The sequence below is a fragment of the Theropithecus gelada genome, chromosome 16, assembly GCF_003255815.1.
Source record: "Theropithecus gelada isolate Dixy chromosome 16, Tgel_1.0, whole genome shotgun sequence".
Lineage (NCBI taxonomy): Eukaryota > Metazoa > Chordata > Mammalia > Primates > Cercopithecidae > Theropithecus > Theropithecus gelada.
In genome coordinates, this window is record NC_037684.1 from 53,565,513 (window position 1) to 53,589,866 (window position 24,354).

Consider the following 24,354-nt stretch of genomic DNA (forward strand, 5'->3'; position numbering starts at 1 on the left):
GTGTGTGTGTTGGGGGTGTGTGTGTGTTGGGGGTGAGTGATGTGAGTGGGGTGTGTGTGTGTTGGGGTGTGTGAGTGGTGTGAGTGGGGTGTGTATGTTTGTGTGTGTGAGGGGGGTGTGTGTGTTGGTGTGTGTGTGAGGGGGGTGGCATGTGTGTGCATGTTGGGGTGTGTGTGAGTGGGGTGAGTGGGATATGTGTGTTGGGGTGTGAGTGGGGTGTGTGTGTGTGTTGGGGTGTGTGTGAGTGGGGTGAGTGGGGTATGTGTGTTGGGGTGTGTGAGTGGGGTGTGTGTGTGTTGGGGGTGTGTGTGTTGGGGTGTGTGTGAGTGCGGTGTGTGTGTGCTTGTGTCATTCCCTTGGAGAGTAATCCCTTCCAGAGTGGCCAAGGCCACCCCCAAGCCTGGACCACATGGGATGCAGAAAATTTGGGTAACTCCTTTTTTATACCTAATTTGGAACTCCGTCAGAGTGGAGAAGTGGCAATGTGGATGGTGTTCCTTGAAAACATTGAAGACAAATGAATAAATCGTTTGCCATCTGGGGCAAACAATAAACCCGTCTAAAGACAGGAAAAGCTAAGAATTGAGTTACTTGGGGGAATAAAATTTTGAAAAGTTCCTATGAATAATGAGGAATCTAGAAAGCCACACAAATGCTCAAGCAGGACACCTGCTCAAAAAAGATCTGAGAAGACCTCAGGGCAGGCCAGAAGGAAGGCTAAGTGTGGGAGGGGTGCCCCAACTCAGGGCCAGTCTACAAAGACTGAGAGAGTTGGTTTTTTTTTTTTTTTTTTTTTTTTTGAGACGGAGTCTCGCTCTGTCGCCCAGGCTGGAGTGCAGTGGCGCAATCTCAGCTCACTGCAAGCTCTGCCTCCCAGGTTCAACCGATTCTCCTACCTCAGCCTCCCGAGTAGCTGGGACTACAGGTGTGAGCCACCACGCCCTGCTAATTTTTTGTATTTTTAGTAGAGATGGGATTTCACCGTGTTAGCCAGGAGGGTCTCGATCTCCTGACCTTGTGATCCACCTGCCTCGGCCTCCCAAACTACTGGGATTACAGGTGTGAGCCATTGCGCCTGGCCAGTTTTGTTTTTTTTCCCCCATGTTTTGGCTGTAGGTGTTTAAGGAAATTGCTATCAAACCACTAATTGGCAACAAGCTAAAGGAACAGAGACTTTATTATTTATTTATTTTTACTTTTATTTTTTGTTTTATTTATTTATTTATTTATTTTTGAGAAGAGTTTTGCTCCTGTTGCCCAGGCTGGAGTGCAATGGCGTGATCTCGGCTCACAGCCGCCTCCACCTCCCGGGTTCAAGCGATTCTCCTGCATCAGCCTCCAAAGTAGCTGGGATTACAGGTGTGCACCACCACGCCCGGCTGATACTGTATTTTTAGTAGAACAGGGTTTCTCCATCTTGGTCAGGCTCGTCTTGAACCCCTGACTTCAGGTGATCTGCCCGCCTCAGCCTCCCAAAATGCTGGGATTAGAGGTGTGAGCCACCGTGCTTGGCCTATTATTTATTTATTTATTTTTTAACGTTTAAAAATTTTTTTATTAGTGGAATCTGCTTGAATTTGTAAAATGTAGAGTTGACACTGAAGGTGTGAAAAGAATGAAGACATTTACTAGGGAATCTTGAACAAGAGAAAACCAACATGAACAAGGGAACGAAAAAAGAGGCCGGACGCAGTGGCTCACTGGGTGACTGTGAGATCCTGCATCAAAAAGAGAGAGAAAGAAGGAAGGAAGGAAAGTAAGAAGAGTTGATGAGGATGTGGAGAAGTTGGAAGTGTTGTACAGTGTGGGTGGGAATGTCAGATGCTGCAGCCACTAAGGAAACAGCAAGGCAGTTGATCCAAAAGTTACACATAAAATTATCCTAGGCTGGGCGCGGTGGCTCATGCCTGTCATCCCAGCCCTTTGGGAGGCTGAGGTGGGTGGATCATGAGGTCAGGAGATCGAGAACATCCTGGCCAACATGGTGAAACCCCGTCTCTACTAAAAATACAAAAAATATTTTTTTTTTTTTTTTTTTGAGGCGGAGTCTCGCTCTGTTGCCCAGGCTGGAGTGCAGTGGCCGGATCTCAGCTCACTGCAAGCTCCGCCTCCTGGGTTCACGCCATTCTCCTGCCTCAGCCTCCCGAGTAGCTGGGACTACAGGCGCCCGCCACCTCGCCCGGCTAGTTTTTTGTATTTTTAGTAGAGACGGGGTTTCACCGTGTTAGCCAGGATGGTCTCGATCTCCTGACCTCGTGATCCACCCGTCTCGGCCTCCCAAAGTGCTGGGATTACAGGCTTGAGCCACCGTGCCCGGCCTACAAAAAATATTTAGCCGGGCATGGGGACACATGCCTGTAGTCCCAGCTACTCAGGAGGCTGAGGCAGGAGAATCACTTGAACCTGGGAGGTGGAGGTTGCAGTGAGCCGAGATCGCACCACTGCACTCTAGTCTGTCAACAGAGCGAGACTCAGTCTCCAAAAAAAAAAAAAAAAGAATACGATATGGATCCGTGCTGCAGTGTGGATGGACCTCAAAAACATGCTAAATGAAAGAAGCCAGATACAAGAGGCCATGTATGATCCCATTGATGCGAAATATCCACGATAGACTCACCCATGGAGACAGAACACAGATTAGTGGTTGGCTGGGAGGAGTGGGGAGTAGGGAGTCATTGCTGTGGGGTTTCCTTCTGGGGTGAAGAAAATGGGAACTAGGGCCGGGGGTGGTGGCTTCTCACCTGTAATCCCAGCACTTTGGGAGGCTGAGGCGCGTGGATCACTTGAGGTCAGGAGTTTGAGACCAGCCTGACCAACATGGGGAAACCCCCTCTCTACTAAAAATACAAAAATTAGCTGAGTGTGCTGGTGCTTGCCTGTAAGCCCAGCTGCTTGGGAGGCAGAGGCAGGGGAATCGCTTGAACCCAGGACGCAGAGGTTGCAGTGAGCCGAGATTGAGCCACTGCACTCCAGCCTGGGTGACAGTGAGACTCTGTCTCAAAACAAAAACAAAAACAAAAAACAAAAAACAAAAACAGCTAAATATACACATATCCACACATGAGAGGAGAAGTTCAGAGTGAATGCACAGGTGAACGCCGATGGGGTGTCTCTGGTGATGAGCTTACAGGGGCTTTTGTGCGTTTTCCCAATCCCACGGGGAACCTGTTGAATTCTGAAGCTGAGACCGGTGTACGCGTTCTCTAAGCACAGACGCTGCATTCTAACCATGGTGAGGAGGTGGCCCCAGCGAGCTGCGTGGCCAGCCTCACCCCACAGCAGAGTCAGGTGGTCAGTCTTTACCCGCAGTCATGGGGTGGGTGGAGAGGGAGAGGGTGCAGAGAGGGGCCCGCGCCCGTCCCTTGGCACAGCCGTTCTCCACTTGGTCTCTCCCTTGGTGGCCGCTGGTTGCCGACTAACCAGGTGCCCTTTGTGGATTCTTCCTCTGGAGAGGCTGCTGGGCTTGGCTGCTGGGTTGTACTTCCTGCGGTGAGGGAGGAGGAGACTCCGCTGCAGCCGGGGCCATTTGGGTTCGAAGCTCCTGCTGGAGCTTCCCTTCCTCAGCTTCCTGCTGGGCGTCTTGCTGTGAGGTCTCCTGGTGATGCCCGGTGTGGGAGGGAGGTGCCGGATGAGCATGCCCGCTGCGGGGCCAGACTGCCTGCCTCCGGCTCTAGGGGTTCAGGAGGCCTGGCCTGGCCGGACCTGGGGTGCCTGGGCCTGCCTGTACCTTCTGAGTTGATCTCTGCAGTGCATCTGTGCTCTGAGCACAAGCCAAGGCATTCGTGTGGAGGCCCAGGGGCGCCAGGAGCCTGGTAGGGTGCTGGGAGCTTGGCAGGGTGCTGTGAGCCTGGCAGGGTCCCTGGAGCCTGGCAGGGTGCCACCTCTGGTGTGGGCAGTTCTTGTCTTACGTGGATTTGCCCTGCACGTCTGCAGGAGCTGCTTCTTGGTCTCCCCACACCCTCCTGCCCGTGGGCCCTGGATGCAGAGGGTGCCGGGGAGCTGGTCAGTGCCCACACGTGGATGTCCCTGCCTGGGCCTTTCTGAGAGGAGGTGACCCCTGAGGTGGGGTCTTTGGGAGTCTGCTAGAGCTGTGCGTGGGGTGCACAGCCCTGCCCTGTCTGAAGGGGGTCGTGTTTCAACAGGGAGCTGCGTCAGAGTTTTTGGTAGATGCTACTGTAGACCTCATATCCGATGAGTGGGAAGCTGCTAATGCCATACCCCGCAAGAGAAGGAAGCAGGACGCAGCCCCGCTTGAGGCCGCCGGCGTGCCTTCTGCAGACTGTGAGCAGGTAGTCTGAGTCAACAGTTGGGCAGTACGCTCCCCGCCCCCCTCCCGTGCATGCTGGCACAGCCACCTCGCGCTTCCGGCCCTGGAGTCCCCGCCAGCCGAGGAAGGCTGCCCAGGACTGGCGTTCTCAGGTCACCCTTGGGCTGTGACAGAGCAACGCTGATTCAGGCTTGGCTCTTGTGACTCTGAGGACATTTTGCTAGCGGTGAATTTCCGCTTTGTTGTGCTTGCCCTTCTGGCCCCCATCCTTCCACTCGCCTTTTTACTCCATGCAGCTGTCCCCTTGGACACCTGGAGAAACTTAACCTGGTGGCACTCACCTGGCAAAAGGTCCACTGGCAACACAGGCTTTACCACAGACAGCAGGAGGGGAGCCTGAGGGGCTGAGAGGGCCGGGCCCAGGCAGGCGGGGGCCAGACCAGGCCTCTGCCTGAACACAAGGTCTTGGATGGCGCTCGCCGCATGGGGGTGTAGTGGAAACCCTGCTCAGTTTAGTCTCTGGTTTCTGGAAGTTGAAATCCTGACTTTTACTTTTCTTTCTTTCTTTCCTTTTTTTTGAGACAGAGTCTCGCTCTGTTGCCCAGGCTGGAGTGCAGTGGCACGATCTCAGCTCACTGCAAGCTCCGCCTCCCGGGTTCAAGCGATTCTCCTGCCTCAGCCTCCTGAGTAACTGGGACTACAGGCGCCGCCACCACGTCCGGCTACTTTTTTTCTGTATTTTTAGTAGAGACGGGGTTTCACCATGTTGGCCAGGCTAGTCTTGAACTCCTGGCCTCAAATTATCCACCCTCCTCGGCCTTCCAAAGTGCTGGGATTACAGACGTGAGCCACTGTGCCTGTCCAAAATCCTGACTTTTTCTATAGCATTTAGAAGTATTACAGGACTCGGCCGGGCGCGGTGGCTCAAGCCTGTAATCCCAGCACTTTGGGAGGCCGAGACGGGTGGATCACGAGGTCAGGAGATCGAGACCATCCTGGCTAACACGGTGAAACCCTGTCTCTACTAAAAAAAATACAAAAAACTAGCCGGGCGAGGTGGCGGACGCCTGTAGTCCCAGCTACTCGGGAGGCTGAGGCAGGAGAATGGCGTAAACCCGGGAGGCGGAGCTTGCAGTGAGCTGAGATCCGGCCACTGCACTCCAGCCTGGGCGACAGAGCGAGACTCCGTCTCAAAAAAAAAAAAAAAAATAGAAGTATTACAGGACTCGCTAATAATATCGAGAATGAAATTAGCTAACACATGTAATGAAACTTTGGCTTTTGGGGAAAAGCAAGGGAGCTTCGTACCTTGAAGAGTGATATTTGTGAAGTTTATTACTGTTTTACAGAGGGCGACAGCCTCCCCACCTTCCCTGCGCCGCTCCCCCCGGCCCATCGAGATGGTCACGTGTTCATTGAACAGCAATTTACTGAGCATCCACCACCTGCGGTGGGTCCTAGGTCTTAGGTGTACGCAGAAACGTTCGAGGCAGGCGTGCTCTTCCCTCTGTGGCCTGGGGCTTGGCCGTGAGCCCGCTCCTGCAGCTCTTGGGAAATGCAGGCAGCATCCACACGGGGCTGGACTTACCCAGACCTAAGGCACGGTGTGGGTGGAGAGCTCATTCTCAATAGCAACAAAAATATGAGAAGCAACTTGTAAAATAAAGGACGGATTCATAGGCCTGGCGAGGAGAAGGCTCTGGGGCTCAGCAGACAGTGAAGCCCCTGGAGAGGTGGACCCTTCCCCAGAGAGAACGTGGAAGGTTTAGCACTGCAGAGATGTCTGCTGTCACCCTGAGTGACACAGGAACTTAACCAACTAATTAATGTGTAACAGTAGTATAGCTCTGAATGGGTTTGGTGGTTTTTGGTTTTGTTTTGAGACAGGTCTCGCCCTGTGTCCCAGGCTGGAGTGCTCTGGCAAAATCATAGCTCATTGCAGCCTTGACTTCCTGGACTCAAGCAATCCTCGTGCCTCAGCCTCCCGAGTAGCTGGGACTACAGGCGTGCATCACCACGCCCAGTTAATTTTTTAAATTTTTGGTAGAGATGGGGTCTTGCTATGTTACTCAGGCTGGTCTCAAACCCCTGGGCTCAAGCGATTCTCCCACCTCAGCCTCCCAAAGTGCAGGGGATTACAGGCATAAACCACCACCCCTAGCCTGGTTTTGTAGTTTTGGAAGCTGACAGAAAGATTTTAAACTATCAATTGGAGAAGATACTTAACGGATGTGAGAAGGAGGAGAAATGGATGGGAAATTTATAGTAAAACTGTCAACGTACACAGGTGGAAACATTCCCGTGGAGTAACAGGCACAACCTGGGGATGCGCACGGAGCATGAGTTGTGAGCTGGAGTGATGCACGGCATGTGCGGACCGGAGCGTGTTGGTCATGGTGTACACACGGGTGTGGAAAGTGGGGTGTCTGAACCATGGGCTCAGCATTTGGGTACAACACACACACCCCACTCACCCCACTCACAAACCCCCACACACCCCCCAACACACACACCCCACTCACACCACACACACCCCACTCACATCACACACACATCCCACTCACACCACTCACAACACACATACACCCCACTCACACCACTCACACACCCCCAACACACACACCCAACTCACACCACTCACACACCCCCAACACACACACCCAACACACACACCCCACTTACACCACTCACATACCTACCACACACATATCCCACTCACACCACTCACCCCCAACACACACACATCCCATTCACACCACTCACACCCCCAACACACACCCCACTCACACCACTCATACACTCCAACACACACACCCCACTGACATCACTCATATACCCACCACACACCTATCCCACTCACACCACTCATACACTCCAACACACACACCCCACTGACATCACTCATATACCCACCACACACCTATCCCACTCACATCACTTACCCCCAACACACACACACCCCACTCACGCCACTCACACCCCCCCCAAATACAGACACATCCCACTCACACCACTCACACACTCAACACACGCACACACAACCCACTCACCCCAAACACACACCCCAACACAGATACATACCCCACTCACACCACTCACACACACCCAGCGCACACACACACCCCACTCACACACCCCCCCCACACACCCCAACACACACATACCCCACTCATACACCCCAACACATACATACCCCACTCACACCACTCACACACACCCCAAGACACACATACCCCACTCACACCCAACACACAAAACACTCACACACACGCCCCAACACACACACACACACCCCACTCACCCCACTCACACACCCCCCAACACACACGTCCCGCTCATACTCATCTCGTACTCACACTGAAATACACAGTGGTCTCGTTACCCACAGGGGATCGGTTCCAGGACCCTGGAGGACACCAAAATCTGAGGATGCCCAGTCCTAGATATGAAACGGCGTGGCATCGGCACATAACCCACAGCGTCCCCCTGTGCACTTTATTTTTTATTTATTTATTTTTGAGACAGATTCTCCCTCTGTCCCCCAGGCTGGAGTGCAGTGGCATGATCTCGGCTCCCTGCAACCTCCGCCTCCCGGGTTCAAGCAATTCTCCTGCCTCAGCCTCTAGAGTAGCTGGGATTACAGGCATGCACCACCATGCCCGGCTAATTTTTGTATTTTTAGTAGAGATGGAGTTTCGCCATGTTGGCCAGGCTGGTCTCAAACTCCTGACCTCAGGTGATCCGCCTGCCTTGTCCTCTTAAAGTGCTGGGATTACAGGTGTGAGCCACCATGCCTGGCCTGATTCAATATTTTAATGTAAAACAGCATCCTAAAAGGTCTAGAAAATATAGGGGGATATTTATAAAATTCTGTAAATACTTCTAAGCCTCACCCCCCACTAAAATTATAAATACCACTATGATTTATATAGTTGGAGATTCTGGGTCAAAGAAGACCATGAAACTGTTCAGTGGAAAAGCAGACAGCAGGAGGCACCGGCAGCGCAGGGCCCCTACTGGGGCACTTGGCCAGTCCTCACCGAGAAGTAAGCGGTCCCCAGTTCAGGGCCAGGCGGCAGTTCACAGGGGAACAGCTGAGAGGGGTGAGCCTGGGGCTGCTCCTCCGAGACCTCAGCCCTGCCTGCAGGTGCGATGATGTCAGATGGTCGGTTTTGTTTCTACAGAAAAGAGGGTCTGGGCTGGCGGCTTGAGGGCAGTGGTCTTCCAGGAACTGGATCATGGTCCCTCCAAGGGTCTCTCCTGCAGCTGCCTCTGCGTTTACTGCAGTTTTTCCGCAGCCCCATGTTGTGGGCAGAGGAAGTAAGGCCTGGCCCCTGCCTCCAGCCTCCCTGGGCTCTGCCCAACCTCCGCGTGCTGCTGCTGCTGTTTATTCCTGGCTGGCCACTCCTCCTGCAAGGCAGGCCCTGGGGAAGGCTGCCAGCAGTTGCTCCTAAGGTCTGAGCCCTTTGCTACATCAAGGAAAGAAGCAGTAGGGGCCTGCATCTTCCATGCCTGTGGGAGGTGGGGGGTGGTCAGGGGCCTGCCTCAGTGGGCTCCTCCTGTTCCCGGCTGTGACTCAGCAGTCCAGAGCCTGAGGATTCTTTGCTTCTGCCAGAGCCTGATTATGTCGTTGAAGCTGCTAGAGCATCCATGACCTTGGCTTATTTTCAACTTTCATAGTTAGGGAATAACTTAATTTGAGGTTTGATTATTTTAACCATTAGAAATCTTTGGGTTATGGCCAGGCACAGTGGCTTACACGTGTACTCGCAGCACTTTGGGAGGCCGAGGTGGGTGGATCACCTGAGGTCAGAGTTCAAGACCAGCTGGCCAACATGGTGAAACCCCATCTGTACTAAAAATACGAAAATTACAGCCGGGCACGGTGGCTCACGCCTGTAATCCCAGCACTTTGGGAGGCCGAAGAGGGTGGATCACCTGAGGTCAGTTCAAGACCAGCTTGGCCAACATGGTGAAACCCTGTCTGTACAAAAATACAAAAAAAAAAAAAATTAGCTAGTTATGATGGCAGGTGCCTGTAATCCCAGCTACTCAGGAGGCTGAGGCAGGATAATCCCTTGAACCTGGGAGGCGGAGGTTGCAATGGGCTCAGATCATGCCATTGCACTCCAGCCTGGGCAACAAGAGCGAAACTTCATCTCAAAAAAAACAAAACAAAACAGAAACCAAAAACAGAACAAAAATTAGCTGGGCGTGGTGACCTGAGCCTGTAATCCCAGCTACTCATGAGGCTGAGGCAGGGGAATTGCGTGAACCCAGGAAACAGAGGTTGCAGCGAGCTGAGATTATGCCACCACGCTCCAGCCTGGGTGACAGAGTGAGACTCCATTTCAAATAATGGAAAGCCCAGCTCCACCTGGCTAATCCCATTGAGGGAGTTTATTATGGACACACCTGATGAGCCCCGAGGCTGTAGGCGAGGCTTGGTGCAGGCGTCTCTGGCCCTGTCTGCTCTGCCTTCCGGACGTGGCTCCCCCACAGAGCCTCTCACCAGCTGTTTCCCGTCACTCCCTCGTGCCACACAGTGGCTTCCCCGTGATCCACCTGCTACTCTGTCATTCAGGGGACAAGAGAGCGCCTCCTCTGGTGATTGATTCCTCTGGAGAGGAAGCGTTTCCTCAAATCTCATTGGCTCTGATTTGGCTCACGGGCCAATCCCCCAGTGGGTCCCTGTGGCCAGGATGATAGACAGCAGTGGTTGACATCAGCTCACGCACAAGAGCTGCCCCTGGGGCTGGAGTAAAGCTGATGGTACTGAAACCATGCGGCCGAGAACAGGGAGAGCCAAGGGACTATCCCCCAGGATAGGCCATCCTGTGCTGTCACCAGGTGGCCACAAACACCTGCTGTGTGTGGACAGTGACCGTGACCACAGCATCACCGATGGGGGCCTTGCGTGTGCCAGGCAGTGTCCTACAACTCTCTGTGTGCTTCGTCCCATTTGGTCACCCTCAGTGATGCTGTGATGTGGAGACATCTGCTGTCTCCACTTTAAAGTTGGGGAAACTGAGACCCACAGTGGCTCAGTGACCCACCTGGGGTTGCCCAGCCAGTGCGGCATGGGGTGAGCTGGATGGGAACTCAGGCAGGCCCTCTAAACCCAGCCCAGACATCACTGCGTGGCAGCTCCAGAGGCACCAGGCAACTGGCTGGGCAGGGACAGTGTCATCGCCTCTCCGAGGCTAAGCTGTCCTCAGGGCTCGGACCCCACCTGCCAGGTCTCCTCAGCACACTGAGGCCAATGGGTGCCTGCAGTGAAGGGTTGTGCAGCACCTGCCTGTTTCTTGACGGCCTCTTGCTTCCCCCTTTCAGCAGGTCCCCGGCAGCTGACCAGCCTGTCATTCAGAGGCTGACACCTGCCCTGATGACGCCACTCTCCAGTGCTGGGCCCCAGCCCCGGACTCTTATGCTGCGGTTGCTTCTGCAGTTGCTTTTTTTTTGAGATGGAATCTTGCTCTATTGCTCAGGCTGGAGTGCAGTGGCTTAATCTCGGCTCACTGCAAACTCTGCCTCCCAGGTTCAAGCAATTCTCCTGCCTCAGCCTCCCAAGTAGCTGGGATTACAGGCGCCTGCCACCACGTCCAGCTAATTTTTTGTATTTTTGGTAGAGACGGGATTTCACCATGTTGGCCAGGCTGTTTGCAATCTCTTGACCTCTAGTGATCTGCCTGCCTCGGCCTCCCAAAGTGCTGGGATTACAGGCCTGAGCCAACACGCCCAACCTATTTTTTTTTCAATATTTGAGATGGAGTCTCACTCTGTCGCCCAGCTTGGAGTGCAGTGGCCAGATCTCAATGAAGCGCCGTTTTAGAGTCACGCTGCGCTGGGAGTGAGTCTTCCCTGTCTGCACCCAAACGCTCCAAGTGTGTCATTTCAGGGGTGGTGCTTGCTCCCAGGAATGGGACCAGGTGCTCTCAGCGGTGTGGTGGGTTGGTGGCCTGGGGTCAGCATCAGGGATGCAGGCCGAGCAGGAGGCTAGAGCCGAACTGTGGCCTGGGGAGATGTTACGGGTCGGGGGGCGGGGGGCGGGGGGCCTCCTGTGCTTTGTGTACACTGAGCGTGGGTTTCCTCTGAATTTAAAAAGGAGGAGAAAATCGGAATTTCTGGCCCTGGTTCTGGCAGGAAGTGCGGTCGTGTGTGAGAGAGAAGGCCTTGCAGTGTCGGCCTGGCCTCCTGGAAGCCGTGGGGCGCAGCCCTGTCCAGCTGCTGCTTCGCCATGCCCTGGGCGGGTGGGAACGCAGCCTCCTCCTGGGGCCACACAAGGGCCAGCCATCAGCCGAGGGGCTCCTGAAGTGGCAGTGATAGTCCCCTCGCTACCAGTTGCTGAGGAGAGGGTAGATTAGCCCCTGGGCTGCACCTCAGTGTGTGCGGGTCTTCCCGGGCGTGTGGGTGCAGGAGGTAGGGGGCGTGGAGTGGGCACAGGTTCACACCTGCTGCCTGGCAGTTTGGGGCCCTCATCACACACCACCAGGTTTCAGGGGATCTGCAAGTCACTTTCCTGTAGTGACCCGATCAGCACGCACCCCTGAGCACCATCCCCTGGGAGATGCCTGCGGGGTCCCAGGGTCCTGGCAGCCTCCTCCCACCAGCTGCAGTCCTGGTTCCAAGGTGGGGACGGTACCCCTGAACCTGGATATGCCTTTGAGCCTGGCTGTGCCTGCTGAGGGTGCGGAGGCAGCTGCTACTCATTTTTCAGTCTCCTCCTTCTCATTTCAAATTTTGTGTACGAAATATTTTTATAGAGGTGCATAAAATGTGGAAAGCCTGTGTGTGCTTCCTAATGTTCAAAACCAGGCCAGGCACGGTGGCTCACGTGTGTAATCCCACACTTTGGGAGGCCTGAGCCTAGGTGTTGGAGACCAGCCTGGGCAACATAGTGAGACTCTGTCTTTACAAAGCATTTTTTAAAACCAGCTGGGAATGGTGGTTCACGCCTGTAACTCCAGGATTTCGGGAGGCCGAGGTGGGCAGATCGCCTGAGTCCCAGAGTTCAAAACCAGCTTGGGCAACATGACGAAACCCCATTTCTACACAAAACAAACAAACAAAAAATTAGCTGGGCGCAGTGATGCTCACCTGTAGTCCCAGCTACTCAGGAGGCTGAGGTGGGAGGATCACTTGAGCCCAGGAGGTCGAGGCTACAGTGAGCCGGGGTTGCACCACTGCACTCCAGCCTGGGCGACAGAGGGAGACCTTGTCTCAAATAAATAAATAAATATCCATGTCCGTGGATGCCCAATAAGCAGTGAGCCCGTGTGAGGGTCTCCGCCTGGCCGTGACCGTGCTGAGTGTGGTAAAAGCACTTTAAGGCCACTTGCCCCTGACCCTGCCCATCCCCAACTTTTGTTTCTTAATTTCGTTCTTTCCAGGTAATTGCAGATCTAACAGGTGTTAGGCACTTTGGTTGAGCGAAGCTTGATGTAGCTGAGAAATGGGAGAGAAAGTTGGAGGGAAACGTGGGCTAGAGTACACTAAATCTAAGAAGTAAAGTGAGTGTCTGTCTTTCTGTTTAGGGCAAAAAGAAGAAAAGGAAGAAGAAAAAGAATCTGAACCACTCCGCTTCCTCAGAGCTGGGTTCCTTGTCCCTGTCTCCTGCCAGCCCCTGTCATCTGACTTTGCTTTCAAGCCCGGAGCCTCAGGACGCAGCCCGGCCCCACAGCCAAGCCCAGCAGAGTGGCCCGACTGGCCAGCCGAGCCAGGCCCCGGGCACAGCCACCATGCCACTGGAGGGTGACGGTCCCTCTGTGCCCACCAAGGTTGGTGACAGCCCCCTGCAGGCTCAGGCTTTGGGAGAAGCAGGAGTGGCCACAGGAGGTGAGGCTCAGAGCAGCCGCCAACCCCAGGACCACACAGAAGGGGAGGACAAGGACGCTTCCATCCCCTCTGGGGGCAGAGGCCTGTCCCAGGAGGGGGCCGGTCCCCCCATCTCTGCTGGCGAAGGCCGTTCTGGGAATGAAGATGCTGCCCAGGAGCTCCTGTTGCCTGAGTCAAAAGGGGGCAGCTCTGAGCCCGGGACAGAACCGCAGACCACCAGGCAGCAGGCGGGGACCCCAGCCTCTACGGTGAGTCATCTGAGAGAGATGGCCAGGAGTGGCACTGAGCCCTCGGCACCTGGGCTCTGCTGCAAGGTGCTGGCGTTGCTTCCCTGCCAGGGAGGGTGTCCTCTGGGCTCTTCTCCCTGGGTGGGGTGGGAGGGCTGCCCTCGACCCGGGACGCCGGCCCCTCCTGTCCCTAGGCTTGTGGCAGATTCTGACCCTTAAACCATGTCAGAGTCACCCTGGTCCATTTGGTCACCTTGGCTCTGGTGTTTGGGGTCTTGCAGGCAGTTGATGCTGCAGCTGAGCCAGCCAATGCAGTTAAAGGGGCTGGGAAGGAAATGAAAGAGAAGATCCAGGGAATGAAACAGCCACCAACAACCACTGCTGCTTCCAAAACACACTGCCAGGTGCGTCTCCTTCCTTCCTGCCGGCTCCGGGAGGCCCTCGTCCTGCCCACGGCTGCCCCTCTTTCATTTAATTATTCAGTGACTATTTAAGTGCTGGGGATATAGCCATGATTCAGACAAAGCCCTGGCCTTCGGGGTGCTCACATTCTGGAGGAGAGAGAGTCAGGAAACCAACCTCAGCAGTGAGAGGAGCGTGGAGGGAGGGAGGGGAGAGGGCACTGGGGTGGGCCCCGAGGTACCGTGGCCCCCCACAGCCCGAGTGGCCGCGCAAGGCCTCTCTGAGGAGGTGGTGAGGGATGGTCCCGGAGGTGTCTGGGATGTGTCCCAGACAATGGGAAGGTCATGTGCAGAGGCCCTGGGGCAGTGTGGGTTGAGCCTGTTCTCAGAGCAGCAGGGACACCAGTGCTCCCAGGAGGAGTTGGGGGAGGAGAGGCCACCAATGAGGATGGAGAGCGGCGCCCCTGGAGGCTGTGATTAGTGACCCCAACGGCACTGGAAGGTCCCAAGCAGGGAAGGGTTGTGGTCACTCAGTCCGCTGTGAGAAGCGTCCCCTGTAGGGGTCGATGTGGAGGCTGGGCCGGGCGCGGTGGCTCACACCTGTAATCCCAGCACTTGGGAGGCCCAGGCGGCTGCATCACCTGAGGTCAGGAGTTTAAGACCAGTCTGGCCAACATGGTAAAACCCCGTCTCTACTAAAAATACAAAAATTAGCCAGCCATGGTGTTGTGTGCCTGTAGTCCCAGCTACTCGGGAGGCTGCGGCAGGAGAATTGCTTGAGCCTGGGAGGCGGAGGTTGCAGTGAGCTGCTGAGACTGCAGTACTGCACTCCAGCCTGGGGAATAAGAGCGAGACTCTGTCTCAAAAAAAAAAAAAAAAAAGAAAATGTGGAGGCCAGCCTTGAAGGTCGGGGTTTGGTTCCTTGTTCCAGGAAGCTGAGACCAAGACCAAGGAGGAGACGGCTACTGCTGGAGAAAAAGTCGGTAAAAATGAGCAAGGGGAGCCTGAAGACCCCAAGAAGCCAGAGGGGAAGAACAAAAGTGCAGCTGCTGCGAAAAAGGAGAAGGAACAAAAAAACCAGAAAGCGGGTGTCCAGGAAGTGAAGGCAAGGTAGGGATGACCCCGCAGGGGAGCAAAGGAGACCCTGCCTGAGAGCCCGGCACACCCTCTCCCTGCACACCCTCTCCTTGCACAGCTCCCAGGGGATATCCAGGCTGCCCTTCTAGTCAACTGTTTTGGCAAGTTTAACTTTGGGGGAAAAGGGAACCACTTAGGAGGTGGACGGGGGCGGGCACCTGTGCCAGTTTCTTGTTTCCTAATAGCCCCTGGGGTCCTGGAGCCCGCATGGGCCTTTTGGAACTCAGGGGAGGGGCTGTTCTGGCTCAGACACCTGCTGGTGCCTCTTGCCACTGCCTGCAACACTTCAGAGATGGGCAGGAATTGGCCACCTCTTCTTCCTCCATTTTGGAGACAGGGAAGAGACGACCCCACAGGGGGTCGTGTGTCAGACATGGATGTGCTTGCATTTTTGCTAGGGTGTGATAGTGTGCATTAGGAACACAAGGACCATGTGCCTGTGTGTGCGTGTGTGTGCACGTATGTGCATGTGTGTGCATATGCGTGTGTTCGTGCTTGTGCACGTGCGTGGATATGTGTGCATGTGCGTGTGTACGTGTGCGTGTACCTGTGTGCACATGTGTGTGTGCATGTGCGTGCATGTACATGGCGGGTGGACAGATCTTGCGGGAATCAGATTTCTGTTTTGGTTTTCCACCAGGACGCTGAGCCCGGGCAGAGGAGTCACCGTGTACTTCCACGCCATCATCTCTAATCATTTCTCATTCAATCCCGACCACCATAAAGTCTTCATCAGAGGCGGAGAAGAACTCGGCGAGCCGAAATGGAGCAGGAATGTCTGCGAGCTGCACTGCACCAGGTGGGCGTGTCTGTAGGCTTGGGAGGAATCCCTCAGGCAAGGCATAGGATGCCTAGCCTGTGACACGTATTTAAAAATAATTTTTTTTTTTTTGAGACAGAGTTTTGCTGTGTCACCCAGGCTGGAGTGCAGTAGCGCGATCTTGGCTCACTGCAGCCTCCGCCTCCTGGGTTCAAACGATTCTCATGCCTCAGCCTCCCAAGTAGCTGGGAGTACAGGCGCCTGCCACCATGCCCGGCTAATTTTTGTATTTTTAGTAGAGATGGAGTTTCTACTAAATGCTGGCCAGGCTAGTCTCAAACTCCTGACCTCAGGTGATCCGCCTGCCTAGGCCTCCCAAAGTGCTGGGATTACAGGCATGAGCCACTGCATCCAGCCTTTAAATAATTTTTATCAAGTGAGTTGACGACATCCTTTGGCTTTTGGAAGATGAATATTTCAGACAGCTCTTCCTGGCCATGCATTTCTGTGTCACCCTTTTTTTTTTTTTTTTTTTTTTTAAGTAATCTTTCTTTATTACACTGTTTTTTTAGAGAGGGGATCTTGCTCTGTTGCCTAAGCAGGAGTACAATCATGACTCACTGCAGCCTCAATCTCCTGGGCCACCGTGCCCAGCTTTGTTTATCCAAGACAGAATCTTGCTCTGTCACCCAGGCTGGAGTGCAGTGGTGGGATCACAGGTCAATGCAGCCTTGACCTCTGAACTCGAGAAGTCCTCCCACCTCAGCCTCCCATGGTGTTGGGATTTCAGGCATGGGCCGCGGAACCCAGCTTTGCCAGGGTTTCTTTTCTTGTTCTAGAAGCCTCCTCTTGGTCCACATCAATTTGTAGCTTTGCACTCCATGCTGTGTTTGAGAAGAACTAAAATTTCCGGGATGGGAATTTTGGATAACCAACTGTATCCTGTTCTTTCCCAGAGACTTACATCGTGATGGCATTCTTGTTGAAGGCAGCGCCGTCATTTCCAAGAAATACCTAAATAAATACATTCCTTACAAGTACGTCATTTGTAATAACAAGGGCTCTGCTGAGTATGAGTTCATCTACAAGCGCCAGCAGAAGGAGGGCGAGCACGTCAACCGCTGTCTGTTCATAAAATCTTCACTTTTGGGCTCAGGAGGTAAGTCGTGGCAGGAGGCTGTCTGCTCACCCTTCCAGAGTGCAGGTGCCAGCCCTGCAGTACTGGGCGCGTCTCTCTGGAGACCACAGACTTTGCCTGGGCAGTGAGGGCCTCTGCTCCGCAATGGCCCCTCCCCAGCCTCGAGGTTCAGTGACACTGACTTTGGGTTGTGTCCCTGGTTGGTTAAAGATATGTTGGCTTCTCCTTTGAGCTCGGTGTGACTTACCCACTCACTTGCAGATTTTTTTGTTTGTTTGTATTTTGAGATGGAGTCTATTGCTCAGGCTGGAGTGCAGTGGTGCAATCTCGGCTCACTGCAACCTCTGCTTCCCGGGGTGAAGCAGTTCTCCTGCATCAGTCTCCCGAGTAGCTGGGATTACAGGAGCCTGCCACCACCCCCGGCTAACTTTTGCATTTTTAGTAGAGACGGGGATTCACCATGTTGGCCAGCTGGTCTTGAGCTCAGGTGATCTGCCGGTCTCGGCCTCCCAAAGTGTTGGGATTACAGGTGTGAGCCCCTGCGCCTGGCCGGAAAGCATTTTTAATTAAGGGAAAGGAGAGAACACGAAGCCAGAAGAAGGGCTGCGACTGGGAACAGAGGGGCAGCAAAGGCCTGGAAGCTGGGTCAGGGACAAGTGCAGTGACCAGGAGGCCACTGGGACTTGTCACTTCTCTCGAGATTTTCAGATGGTTGACTGGAGATGATGCCCAGAGCCCCGTCTGCAGGCTCCTGCCGGCTGCCATCCCCAGCCTGTCAGCTGCTCCGCCCACCTGTCCATAGACGCGGGCGCTCCCCTTCTCGCAGAGCCCTCTGTGCCCCTCCATGCCTCTCTCAGGGGTCCCCCGCCTGAGTTCTCTGTCTATAAACTTGGGCTCTCTTGGTCACCTGGACTCCCAGCACTGCCTCCTCAGCTGGGGGGTCCTGGGCTTCCCCTGGCTCCCCCATCCCTGCACAGTGACACTGAAACTCAAGGAAGTGAGCTGGGGTCAACTGGTTGTTGCTTTCCGCTCCCTGCCCCCCGCTGTCCGGTGTCTTGAAAATGGTTGTTTTACTGTTTATGTTGTTCATATGTTGCTTTAGGCAGATACGGGAGAATGTAAATTTAGTCCCTGTCATTCCACCTTGGACAAAGACAGAAGTCCTAAGAACTTTATAAAGTATTTATTTTTTTGTTTTTGTAAACATATTTTTTTTTTGAGACAGGATCTCGCTCTGTCACCCAGGCTGGAGTGCAATGGCACGATCTCCGCTCACTACAGCCTCAACCCCCAGAGCTCAACTGATCCTCCCCCTCAGTCCCCCAAGTAGCTGGGCCTACAGGCGTGTGCCACCATGCCTGGCTAATTTTTCATATTTTTTTTGGAGAGACTGGTCTTGCTATGTTGCCCAGTCTGGTCTCAAACTCGTGGGCTCAAGCAATCCGCCCATCTTGGCCTCCCAAAGTGCTGGGATTAAGACGTGAGCCACCGTGCCCAGCCAAACGTGATTTTTACTAGCCAGAGAGTGTACTCTGAGAACTTAAGCTTTGAGAGAATAGGCCTTAGTCCAGTAATTCCATATATAAATATATTTAAATATGGAATTCTATAGATATAAATATGGAATTCCTTCTCTGACAAATGCCATGGCATTGATGGCTCAGTTAAAAGGGCACGTGGTGGCTGGGCGCGGTGGCTCACACCTGTAATCCCAGCACTTTGGGAGGCCGAAGCAGGCAGATCGCAAGGTCAGGAGATCGAGATCATCCTGGCTAACATGATGAAACCCCATCTCTACTACAAATACAAAAAGATTAGCCGGGCGTGGTGGCGGGCCCCTGTAGTCCCAGCTCCTCAGGAGACTGAGGCAGGAGAATGGCATGAACCTGGGAGGCGGAGCTTGCAGTGAGCCAAGATCGGCAACTGCACTCCAGCCTGGGCAACAGAGCAAGACTCCGTCTCAAAAAAAAAAAAAAAAAGGCACGTAGTAGGGGATTTGAGCCGGAGGTCGGCAGAAGCTTCCACAAGGAGGTGATGACCGAGGTGAACTAAACAGTTGCAAGCCCTGCTGGGCCCGGGGTGCAGAGCTGGAGTGGGTGGGCCTGACAGTCTACACAACTGTGCGGCGGGTGGGGCCCTCCCGCCCCCCGCCCCCCCACAAAGCACAGCAGGGGGCTCAGGAGGCCTGTCAGGGTGCTTCCCGTTTCTGCCTGATTTTTACTTCTGTTTGTATGTCTTCACGGGGCCTCTGACTCTCTCAATGACCTCTTGTGTTGTCTAATTATTTTACAGTCGACCTCACTGGGTTCTCCGTAATGAGGTCTGCACTCACATCGTTTGCAATGGAGCTTAAGAACAGTCATGAATTCAGCCCTTGCCCTGTGCCAGCCACCATGCCAAAGGCCATCTGTGCCTGCTGGGCAGCCTGCACCTTCCTCCAGGGGCTGTGTCCCATTCCTAGTACAGAGGAAACCAGCTCAGTGATGGACCGGGACAGTGCTCAGTTGCTAGTGAGGGATGTGGTTTCTGTATGACACGTTCCACCTCCTTGTGATGATGTTTAAGGAAGTTGTTTATCAAGTTTGCTGAGCTACACAGTTAGAGATCCGTTGCAAGTCTCAGGCCCGCTGCATTTCGCGACCCGGGGCTTTCCACTCATCACTGTGGGACGTCTAGGATGTCCGTTTGCACGGGGCCGGCCTCAGATAAGAAGCCAGATGGAGTGAGTCTGGCTGTCGTCAGTGTGCAGGTTTTTGCTTTTCCCTTCCTCCCTTCCTCTGGCCCGTTTACTCCATCTCTGTGCCAGTCGTGATCAGCCTTCTAGGCCAGCGTCTGGGTCTCCAGGGTTTTGATGGTCTTAGGTAGACTCTCCTTCTTTCTGTCTCTCTCAGACTGGCATCAGTACGATGACATAGTTTGTATGAGGCCTCCCGGGAAACTTCAGAAAGTCATGAACCATATCGCAGACTTCACGAGGAAGGACCTGGTGAAGGGGAAGCAGATTGCCGCCACGGTCATGCTGGATGGCATCTTCAGCATCCTGCAGACCTGGGACACCATCAACCTCAACAACTTCTTCACCCAGTTCCAGCAGTTTTATTTTGTCGTGCGACAGCCTATGATTTATGAAGGACACGCACAGCCGTGGACCGCTTTGCAGTACGGGGAGAAAGAGGTATCAGGCTGGCCACCAGCTGCTCTACCTTCTGGGCAGGAGCCTCACCTGACCTGCTAGTGGCCAGATGACCCCTTGACTCTGTGGGCCGGGTTGCAGATGGGAATGTGTAGAAGTTTCCGACCTTTTCTCCTACCACCGTGTCTTGGAATTTCCCCGCCCTCCCCATTTTCCTCCTTTTCCTGGTTGTAATCTGAACCCCACCCCAGCACCAGTCCTGAGTCCTCCCCTGGCCTTGGAGGGAGAGTGGAAGGAACGGGAAGCCCTCCCTCACTGCACCTTTTCCCACACTGCGGTGCAGCCTGGGCGGGTTTCAGGCCAGCCTGGAGCTCTTTCTGAGGGAAGCTGAGCACTGGTGATCCTCAGGGGCCCTGCCTGAGCCCTCATGCCAGGGTCTTGGCTGCACCGCGGCTGCTCCTGTAGCTCCCGCAGGTGTGGTGGGGGGCACGGATGGGGTCTGCTGCCCTAGCTGTGGTGCTGGGGCGGTTCTGGACACCTCTGATGAATTCAAGTTCACGGTTCATGCATCTTCCTCTTCTCCCACCCTCAGGTGAAGAAAGACCTGTGGGAATATCTGCAGAAGCACATGGCACCATTTCTGGAGAGAAAAAGCGCGGACCTTTTCCCTAAAGACTGCCCAGTGAGGAGTAAGCTGAAAATGGGCCTGATTGTCCTTTTTGTAGTGGAAAAATTTCAGTTAGAAGACAACCTGACCTCAGTGTGTAACCTCCTGTCCTCGGATGCCAGCTCACCAGATGAGCTTCACAGTGACCTAAGCCACATCCTTGGGACATCTCAGAGGTATTATTATTTTTTGTTAAAATGTTTTTATAGGCCGGGCGCGGTGGCTCAAGCCTGTAATCCCAGCACTTTGGGAGGCCGAGACGGGCNAAAAAAAAAAAAAAAAAAAAAAAAAAAAAAAAAAATGTTTTTATAGCTATTATAATGATTTTCTCTGATTGCAAAAATAAGTGGTTGACTAGAGTGACTGAAAGCACACAGGGAAGAAATAAAACCACCCGTGATTTTACCACTCACTGTGGTCATGGCAGTAGTTTTTCCTAGCATCTATCTTATTTTTATTATATTCCGTCTTCTGTTGAATACCCTGCTTTTTTTGTTTGTTTGTTTACCCTAGACAGCGTCTCACTTTGTGACCCAGGCTAGAGTAAGTGGCGCAATCTTGGCTCACTGCAGCCTCCGCCTCCTAGGTTCAGGCAATTCTCCTGCTTCAGCCTCCTTAGTAGCAGGTACTACAGGTGCACACGACCGCACACGGCTACTTTTTGTATTTTCAGTAGAGAAGGGTTTTCGCCATTTTGGCCAGGCTGGTCTCAAACTCCTGACCTCAAGTGGTCCACCCACCTCGGCCTCCCAAAGTGCTAGGATTGTAGGCGTGAGCCACCGCGCCTGGACTGAATGCCCTGGTTTTTGAAGCTTTGTGTCATACCATGAGCAGCCTCTGTGTGCACGCATTTAGGAGACTGTGGCACGATGCCGGCCTGAACATATCCCCTCAAGGATATCTGCAGAAGCAGTGTGAATGTTCTCCCGATGCCCCTGCCTGTGCCGTGTCTAGTTTAGGAAACAGCGTGACTGTCCCGGGCCTGAAATGTTTGGTGGTGAGAAAGTGATGGCCTTTGACTTGGTGGGAAGACCTGCTCAGACCCCACTGAGCTCTGATGGTCACAGTCTCCCAGCATTCTGTGTGTGTTGATTTGAACTTGAGAATGACATGAGGTAGCCTTTCCTGACCAGCATGTCTTATCACGACATCTGCCTCTTGGTTTTACACATTTATTTATTTGTTGTTTTGAGACAGTGTCTTACTCTGTCCCCCCAGGCTGGAGTGCAGTGGAGCAGTCACGGCTCACTACAGCTTCAACCTCACAGACTCAGGTGGTTCTCCCACCTCAGCCTCCTGAACAGCTGGGACTACAGATACACACCACCACTTGCAGCTAATATTTGTATTTATTCTAGAGACAGAGTTTCGCCATGTTGCGCTGGTGGTCTTGAGCTCCTGAGTTAAAGTGATCCACCTGCCTCGGCCTCCCAAAGCGTTGGGATTATAGGCATGAGCCACTGTGCCTGGCCTGGTTTTACAAATATAAAACACCCAGATAAACACTGCACATTTTGACAGAGAGGAGGAATGGTGGCAAGGCAATGTACAAAGTTAGTGCCGATGTTTAAAGTATGAGGAATCATTAATATGTTTTGACTGTAGCAGATTCACCATGTATTGTTCATGGGCCCACCCCTTACATTTAAAAAGTTGTTTTGGGGCCGGGCGTGGTGGCTCATGCCTGAAATCCCAGCACTTTGGGAGGTCAAGACAGGCGGATCACAAGGTCAGGAGTTGGAGACCAGCCTGACCAACATGGTGAAACCCTGTCTCTACTAAAAATGCAAAAATTAGCTGGGCGTGGTGATGCATGCCTGTAATCCCAGCTACTCAGGAGACCGAGGTAGGAGAATTGCTTGAACTGGGAGGTGGAGCTTGCAGTGAGCCGAGATCTGGCCACTGCACTCCAGCCTGGGTGACAGAGCAAGACTTCGTCTCAAAAAAAAAAAAAAAAGTTGTTTTGGCCGGGCATGATGGCTCACACCTGTAATCCCAGTGCTTTGGGAGGCTGAGGCAGGAGGGATTGCTTGAGCCCAGAAGTTCAGGATCAGCCTGGGAAACAAAAATTAAAATAAAAAATTTAACTAGCCAACATGGTGAAACCCTATCTCTACTAAAAATACAAATACAAAAAATTAGCCAGGCATGTTGGCGGGCACCTATAGTCCCACTTACTCAGGAGGCTGAGACAGGAGAATTGCTTGAACCCGGGAGGTGGAGGTTGCAGTGAGCCGAGATTGTGCCATTGCACTCCAGCCTGGGCAACAGAGTGAGACTCTGTTTCAAAAAAAAAAAAGAAAAAAAAAGTAGCTGGGTGTGGTGGTGCACCTGTAATTCCAGCACCTGAGAGACTGAGGCAGGAGGATCCCTCAAGCCCAAGAGTTCGAGGTTGTAACGATCGCACCACCACACTGCCTTGATGACAGAGTGAGACTGTCTCTAAACAATGAAAATAAATTTTACAAGTTGCTTTATATTTAGATTTACTGTTGCCAGATGGCCTGGGTTCAAATGCCGGCTCTGTCAGGCAGGACCCTGCATTGACTACTTAGCCAGGACCTCTGCCTCTGAGATTGCTCCTGGTCCTGGGAGTTTGTTGTGGGGATTCGGCGAGGGCCCGTGAAGGACCTGACGCCCTAGGCTGGGGGCTGAGGGAAGTGCTGTCTCCTGTGCGAGTTACTCTGTGGCTCCCGCTCGAGTTAAACTCTGCTCTGCCACGTGCGTTGCTCCTCCTGCTCTGTGTGCATGGTGTTTGCTCACCTTTGGGACTCCAGACCCCCAGGGAGACGACTCCCTGGCCAACTCAGCTCACTGCGGGATCTTTATTCCCTTCCAGCTGGCGGCTGTACCTGGTGAACCTGTGCCAAATGTGCATGGACAAAAGTATGTACCACTGGCTGGGCACCCTGCCTGTCCTGCACTGCTGTATGGAACTGGCTCCGCGGCACAAGGACGCCTGGAGCCAGCCTGAGGACACCTGGGCCGCTCTGGAGGGAATCTCTTTCTCACAGTTCCGGGAACAAACGCAAGATACGTAAGTGGTAGAGTTGTGTTTATCTACATGAATCTGGGAAGAATGGCTCCTATGCCGTGCGCCCGGGGTCCCGGTGGGCTCTGTAGTGACTCCGTTCCTGTTTCTAATGACAGAAGTAACACACGTTCTTTTAACATTTTACGACATCAAAACTATCAAGAATAGGCCGCGCACAGTGGCTCACGCCTGTAGTCCCAGCACTTTGGGAGGCCGAGGCGGGTGGATCACCTGAGGTCAGGAGTTCAAGACCAGCCTGGCCAACATGGTGAAAACCTGTCTCTACTAAAAATAAAAAAAAATAAATAAATAAATAAAAATGAGCCAGGCATGGTGTCATGTGCTTGTAATCCCAGCTACTCAGGAGCCTGAGGCAGGAGAGTCGCTTGAACCCGGGAGTTGGAGGTTGCAGTGAGCTGGGATCGTGCCACTGCACTGTAGCCTGGGCAACAGCGTGAGACTCTGTCTAAAACAAACAAACAAACAAATGAACTATCAAGAATACAGAAAAAACCTGTAACCCCAGAGATAGCCATTGTTAGCACAGAGGCATACCTGTTTCTGGTTTTGTCCAAATATGGATTCGTGGGTGTTTTATGTACTCAAAAGAGCAACAACAAATGATGTGTTATTTATTCTGGCTTACAACCTGATTTTTCCTCTTAACAGTATTCTGTGGACAACTTTTTTTCTGTCAGCAAATCCCTATCTATGTTATTAAGATAAACATTGCTTAGCCTTCCAGCCAGAGAGAG

General features: G+C 53.3%; 1 protein-coding gene across 1 annotated transcript in view; it reads left to right on the forward strand.

The window, feature by feature from the left end:
• Positions 1-24,354, forward strand: part of RNF213 (ring finger protein 213) — a 134,485-nt gene that overhangs the window by 14,374 nt on the left and 95,757 nt on the right. Inside the window, exons 4-12 of the mRNA XM_025363892.1 lie at positions 4,143-4,289; positions 12,802-13,350; positions 13,611-13,733; positions 14,662-14,840; positions 15,508-15,666; positions 16,584-16,786; positions 19,657-19,940; positions 20,491-20,741; positions 23,405-23,602. Of these exons, the coding sequence (XP_025219677.1) occupies positions 4,143-4,289; positions 12,802-13,350; positions 13,611-13,733; positions 14,662-14,840; positions 15,508-15,666; positions 16,584-16,786; positions 19,657-19,940; positions 20,491-20,741; positions 23,405-23,602 (2,093 nt within the window). The remainder of the gene's footprint in view (positions 1-4,142; positions 4,290-12,801; positions 13,351-13,610; positions 13,734-14,661; positions 14,841-15,507; positions 15,667-16,583; positions 16,787-19,656; positions 19,941-20,490; positions 20,742-23,404; positions 23,603-24,354) is intronic.